The sequence below is a fragment of the Vigna radiata genome, chromosome 6 (genome assembly GCF_000741045.1).
Source record: "Vigna radiata var. radiata cultivar VC1973A chromosome 6, Vradiata_ver6, whole genome shotgun sequence".
In the NCBI taxonomy this organism is placed as follows: domain Eukaryota; kingdom Viridiplantae; phylum Streptophyta; class Magnoliopsida; order Fabales; family Fabaceae; genus Vigna; species Vigna radiata.
Genome location: NC_028356.1, coordinates 6,039,425 through 6,045,878, shown reverse-complemented (window position 1 = coordinate 6,045,878; position 6,454 = coordinate 6,039,425). Strand labels below are relative to the sequence as shown.

The following is a 6,454-nucleotide window of genomic DNA, read 5'->3' as shown; positions in this document are numbered from 1 at the left end:
CATACAAGCACCAACTTACAACACAAACATATTTTAAATTTAGACATTTAGCTTCCCTTACCTTTAGAGAAATCTATCACTGTTCTAAGAACGCCTCACAGATTGCTTGAAGCACAAGGAAATCTAAAAACACCTACGAAACACCGAATTGGAAACAGAATGAGTCCTTAGGACCCTAGGTTACCAAAGAACTAAGAGAGTAAGTCACAAAACACATGCAACAGAGAATTACTTCACATGATCTCAAACTAAGAACGAAAGTGAAAAATGACTCGAAACTTACTTGCTTTATACTAGAAATTGATCGGATAGAAGTGGAGATTGATTACTCAGATCTCCTAGAAGCTTCCTGATCGTCAAATAGATGATCGAGGACTTAGATATCTTAAAGAGAAGTGAGAGGAAGCTAGGAGAAAGAGTTTTAGAGAGATGATTTGTGTTTTAGGTAATGAGACGAGTTTAAGAAATTCTATTTATTTTATTGAATTATTTTAAAAGACTTGGTCTCATTATTTTAAATTTTATGGACAGCAATGATGAATGGAAAAACGTTTCTAACATATTACCTTTACCAAACACCTTAAGAATTTTGTTTTTTCTACTATTAAATGTTATAATAAATACAATATTTAATGCTATTAAATGTTTTTTCTACTATTTAATGTTATAATAAATACAATATTTAACATTAATATTCAATTTTAAATACTATTTTATCTCTAGTTTGAAACGTGAGTAATGAAAAATTGATTGACAATCTTGAAAAATGATCAATACATTTATCGTAGTTTTGTGTTTGGTGACCAGTGCCAGTCCTACAGTTCATTGTATTCAACATACACTCAAAGAAGAAATGGAGCTCGAACGACAACTAAAGCTCATCAACAAGCCTCCTCTTAAAACTATTCATGTGTTTATAGTTATTTTAAAAAAATTCCTTAGACAATTTTTTGTCAATCCAATGTGATTATAGTTACTAATAATATGTTTGTTGTTGTATTTTAAATTCTACAGACAAAGTATGGAGATACGGTTGACTGTATAGATATTAATAAACAACCCGCGTTTGATCACCCTCTACTAAAAAATCATAAGTTACAAGTATGTATATACATTTTTTTTTTTGAACAATTTCTAACTTCGATTACGTTTGCTTATAATTTCAATATGCATTTCTGTTGTTTAATTGCAGAAAAAGCCTAGCATTAGAAAACCAATTGAAAAATCAAGTATGAAGAAATTACAAGGTACAGTAATATTTGGATTTGAAAAATGTCCTAAAGGCACAATTCCTATTCGGAGAACAACGAAAGAAGAACTTATTCAAGAAAAACAATTACTAAGTAGTAGTATTTTTGTCAAAGATATCTCTGGTGTTCATGTATGTTGGGTCTTTGAACTGAAATTCAAATTTCCATGGTTTATTTCTACAAATTACCTCATATTTTTGATGTTAAAATCTATTAAACTTTGCAGCTTGCCGAGATGGCTCTTTCTTCAAAATTTGGTCCATATTATGGAGTCGAAGGAGGCACTAGCATTTATAACCCAAGAGTTACTAAGGGTCAAATGTCCCTTTCTCATGTCTGGGTTCAAAATGGACCCATAAACAAAATCAGTGTTGGATGGCATGTAAGTTTTAATTTTATTATTGTAAACCTTTTTTCAGTAAATATTATTCATTAGTGTTTATGTAATGATATAGAAAGCAATACCTTTCTGATCTGATCTCACATTTTTACAGGTGAGTTCGGATTTGTATGGTGACAATCGAACCCATTTTTATGCATCATGGACGGTACAAACATTTATATGAACATCAAGTTCGAGTTTTGCTTCGGTTTATTTTAACTTAGGGAACATTTTCTGTAAAAGAAAAAAGAAAAAGAATCATTTCTTCAAAATGTAATGTGATGTTAAAAAATATACAGAGAGACAATTTTCATAAGACGGGATGCTATAACATACGATGTTCAGGTTTTGTTCAGACTAATCCTGCAGCTTATATTGGTGGACCTTTTCCAAATACATCGTTGTACGGTGGACCAATTTATCGTTTTTCTACTTCTATTAGTCAGGTAATGTTCTTGACATACATTTTTGATGTAATATTGTAGGATAATGATATTTAGACAATATTTTTTGACAACATTTGAACACAATGATACTTATGATGATGTTCAAATGTTGTCAAAAAATGTTGTCTAAGTATCTTTATCCATTATTGTATGATACATGAAAGTGAGGTATTATAATTTTGAACATACATTTTCAGGACCCAAAGTCCAAAAACTGGTGGATACATCAAAACAATGTTGCTGTTGGATATTTTCCGGCGAAATTGTTCTCCAACTTGAGTTCGGCGGATAAAGTAGGATGGGGTGGAAGAACATTAACTCCTCGTAATTCTCTTAGTCCTACAATGGGATCTGGATATTTTCCTGATGGGAACTTTGATCATGCATGTTATTTCACTTATATCTCTTACAGAAATGCATCCAGAATAAACTACGGACCTGAAAACTATCAAATAGAAAAATACGTGGACAATCCTAATTGTTTTGGTCTTACTTACTACGGCAATCTTCATAGAAAAGTTGAGTATTGTCTTCAATTTGGAGGACCTGGTGGTGATTGTGGTAATTGATTAGTTTGATTTTCTGATATCAACTTCAAATAAATAAATACTTTTATTATCATTTTTTTAATGATTTTAATTTTGCAATTCTCTTATTTTGATCAATAGTTCTAATATTTGGATATTGAAAATATCCCTTTGTCGAATGGTAGTTGAATGTTGTATTGATTGTTGTTTTCTTCACTTATTTGAAGACTGTAATAAATTATCCATTTTTGTGATATGCTATTAAGCTAGTTACTAATTGCTATTGATTACTCTCTAATTCAATTCTTTCGGTTTACTTGCTCTTAGTGCATTAGAGAAAGCTCTTCAGGTTGAACCAACCTCTTTTGGTTAGCATTGATGTTAGCTTTCTCGTTGATGTAGATCTTAATGTAACAAAATTATGAAATGTTAAAACAAAACAATTCTTACAACGTTATTATAATTTTTTTGTTTTTCAAGATTTTGTTACGCAGGTTGACTTGGAAGCCCATGACAAAGTTATGCAGGCCAACAAAATTAGTTCATAATTATTATATAAGGTGGGTCAGTCGGTCCACACCATTTTACCAGGAAGTTTTTGGAATTGTGATTTATTTTTTCTCTTTGGAGGAGGTTGTGTATTGCGTTGAAGCTTTATAAGTGCTACATGTTTAGTTAGATGCATTAAATAATAAATTAATTATCTTTTAATTAATGTATTATAGGAAACATGTAGATATGAAACTTGGCGTCCATGGGTTGTGAATTGATGTATATTATCTCTTAATTAAAGTTATAACATAATAAATATTAATAAGACAAAAGGTTTTATATTAAGGACTTAATTAGGGCTACGTTTATTTTTAACCGTTTTATCTTCATGTTTCAATATAATAATGTGTTTGACTTTGGTCAATGTTACTATAGACTTATAGCTGGCCGATAAGGTGTAATGACATATTTACTTGAAAGAACTGACGTGCAGGAAAGAGATTTGTAGTCATTGGGTCTCTACAGCAGTTAAAACGTAATTAATATTACAATGACTACTGATGAGTAGTTAAAATTTATATTAATGACCATTAAAAAGTAAATTAATTGGTGAAATTCTTATAAACTCTATAAATAGAAGTTTAATTTCGAGGTAAACTCACTTTTTTTTTTATAATTGAATTACTTAAGACCTCTAGAGTAATATTCTAATTTGAGGGTCATCCCCTACACCAATTGGTCACATAAAGCAAGGAACGAAGCAAACATTGAACAAAAATCTACACCGATCAGTCACATTAAGCAAGAAGCGAATCAAACATTGGACAAAAACAGGAACTTCTCAAGTGTCATCTTCTTCTCATTAAAGCAGAAACCGTCAATATTAAGTAAATAATATTATTTGTAATAGTTACACTAGAGAAATGCTTATTTTATTTACAAAATGTATATTATAATAATTTGTTTTCTCTGTTTTTTTTTCTAAATGTAATATTATATAATAAAAGTTAATAACGACTTTGAAAAAAATTTAACTTATTAACATTTTCAAACACTAATGTTTTTTCTTATTATTAAATGCTATAATCAATATAAAATTTAATGTTATTGAATATTCAACTTAATGAAAATCGTTACTATTCCGTTTAAATACCATTCCTATCTCTAGTTTGCAAGGGGAGCTACCAAAAACAATGGGCATTCGTGACAAAATGATCAACACATTGATCTTTGTTTTGTGTTTGGTGACAGGTGGTGGAAGCCCTACAGTTCACTGTATTCAAGATACACTTAAGGCAGATATCAATTTGGAACAACAACTAAAACTCATTAACAAGTCTCCTATAAAAACCAGTAATGTATTTTACAATTTCTTTTAGTATAATTACTTTATAAATAATTGTATCCAATATCGTTATATAGACTAATCATCTTTTTATATTTATTGTATTTTAAATTTTGAAGACAAAGAATGGAGCCATTGTTGATTGTATTGATATTAATACACAACCAGCATTTGATCATCCTCTACTAAAGAATCATAAATTGCAGGTACATATCTACTTTTCTGACTATATCAAACTTACATTTTTTCTTGGATTGCATCTGCTTATAATTTAAATCTATGTTTGTATTGTTTACTTACAGAGAGAACCAAGTTTTCAAAAGTCAAGTCAAAAGACAAGTGCTAAGAATTTATCCGATAAATCCATATTTGGACTTGATAAAGTTCAATGTCCTGAAGGAACTGTTCCTGTTCCAAGAATGACAAAAGAAGATCTTATTCGTGAAAAAAGTATATTAAATAGTAGTATCTTTGTTCAAAATATTCCTGGTGTTCACGTATGTTATCTTTTTCAAATGAATTTCAAATTTTTCATGATTTATCTTTTATTAATTATATCATGATTGATATTTAAATTTAATTTATTAAACTTTGTAGCTTGCAGAAATAGCTCTTTCTTCAAAATTCGGTCCATATTATGGAGTTAAAGGACGAAATAGCATTTATAATCCATATCTCATGAAGGGTCAAATATCACTTTCTCATATGTGGGTTCAACACGGACCTATAGAAAGTAATGACAAAATCAGTTTTGGATGGCATGTGAGTTTCAATTTTATTATTATATATCTTTTTTAAGTAAATATTATTGGAAAAAAGTGATTTAATTTGTTATTTGATGATATAGAAAACAATACCTCTCTAATATCAAATTTTGATATATAGGTGTGTCCGGAGTTGTATGGTGACTGTAAATCCCATTTATACGCATCATGGACGGTATCAACATTTATTAGAACACTAAGTTCGAGTTTTGCTTCTCATGAATATTATTTCTCACTTTATTTTAACTTAGTAAGCATTTCTATAATGAATATTTCATTTGTTCAAAACATAATGTTAAAAAAATATGCAGAGAGACAATTATCATAGGACAGGATGCTACAACATTCGATGTCCAGGTTTTGTTCAGACTCATAATTCAATTTATCTCGGTGAACCTTTTACAGTTGTATCTACTTATGGTGGACCAACTTATGATTTTCCCTCTTCTATTACTCGGGTAATGTTCTTGGTATACATTTTTTTTATATAATATTGTGTGATATATGTATGTGTTAGAAGTTTCACACTGATTAAAAATAAGACTAATTTAGAATATGTGAGTAGGTGTAAACCTCATCTTATAAATTGATTTTGTAAGATTGAATTAAATTTAAAGTTTACTTCTTAAATTATTATTCTTTTACAAAAGTTTGTGTACATAATTTTCAGGACCCATTGACGAAAAACTGGTGGATACTTGTAAAAGATCATGCTATTGGATATTATCCTGCAAAATTATTCTCGAACATGACTACGGCAGATAAAGTAGGATGGGGTGGAAGAACAGTAACTCCTCATGGTTCTCTTAGCCCTCCAATGGGATCTGGAAGTTTTCCTGATTCCAACTTTTCTCATGCAAGTTATTTCAGGCTTATGGCTTATAGAAATACGTCAAAAAGAAGTTATGGACCTCAAAACTACCAACTAGAAAAATACGTAGATAAACCTGATTGTTATAATCTTAATTACTATGATAATTTTCGTGAAAGCCTTCAATGTTCTGTTCAATTTGGAGGACCAGGTGGTCATTGTGGTGATTGATTAGTTCCCTTATGAAATTCAAAAATAAATATTGTCTATTATTTATTCTAAATCATTTCTTTTTCTATCATTCTCATCTTTTGGTCAACAATTTTAATATTTTAATATTACAAAAATTAATGAGTATAATGAGCTTTTTCATTCACAATATCTATGATAAAAGATTTTTCCTCGTTCCGCAATGAAAAAGATCCTCCCAAGTTAGA

General features: G+C 29.6%; 2 protein-coding genes across 2 annotated transcripts; both read left to right on the top strand.

The window, feature by feature from the left end:
- The first annotated feature begins 748 nt into the window (after positions 1–748).
- LOC111241785 lies at positions 749–1,604 on the top strand. Its single transcript, XM_022781660.1, has 4 exons — positions 749–910; positions 1,015–1,101; positions 1,193–1,247; positions 1,477–1,604. Exons 1-4 carry the CDS (start codon positions 767–769, stop codon positions 1,536–1,538), a joined length of 348 nt encoding a protein of 115 aa, XP_022637381.1. The 5' UTR covers positions 749–766; the 3' UTR covers positions 1,539–1,604.
- Positions 1,605–2,422: 818 nt separating this feature from the next.
- On the top strand, positions 2,423–6,248 carry LOC111241818. The gene is made up of 7 exons (XM_022781741.1): positions 2,423–2,639; positions 4,349–4,455; positions 4,562–4,648; positions 4,745–4,939; positions 5,040–5,204; positions 5,518–5,664; positions 5,877–6,248. Exons 1-7 carry the CDS (start codon positions 2,423–2,425, stop codon positions 6,246–6,248), a joined length of 1,290 nt encoding a protein of 429 aa, XP_022637462.1.
- The last annotated feature ends 206 nt before the right edge of the window (positions 6,249–6,454 follow it).

What these genes read in the sequence shown, in the direction of transcription:
- LOC111241785 (XM_022781660.1), top strand. Translation starts at nt 767, where the DNA reads ATGATCAATACATTTATCGTAGTTTTGTGTTTGGTGACCAGTGCCAGT. An exon ending in CTCCTCTTAAAACTATTCAT is followed by an intron (nt 911 to 1,014) that starts GTGTTTATAGTT and finishes TAAATTCTACAG; the next exon opens with ACAAAGTATGGAGATACGGT. An exon ending in TAAAAAATCATAAGTTACAA is followed by an intron (nt 1,102 to 1,192) that starts GTATGTATATAC and finishes GTTTAATTGCAG; the next exon opens with AAAAAGCCTAGCATTAGAAA.
- LOC111241818 (XM_022781741.1), top strand. Translation starts at nt 2,423, where the DNA reads ATGGGATCTGGATATTTTCCTGATGGGAACTTTGATCATGCATGTTAT. An exon ending in AAATCAGTTTTGGATGGCAT is followed by an intron (nt 5,205 to 5,517) that starts GTGAGTTTCAAT and finishes AAAAATATGCAG; the next exon opens with AGAGACAATTATCATAGGAC. An exon ending in TTCCCTCTTCTATTACTCGG is followed by an intron (nt 5,665 to 5,876) that starts GTAATGTTCTTG and finishes CATAATTTTCAG; the next exon opens with GACCCATTGACGAAAAACTG.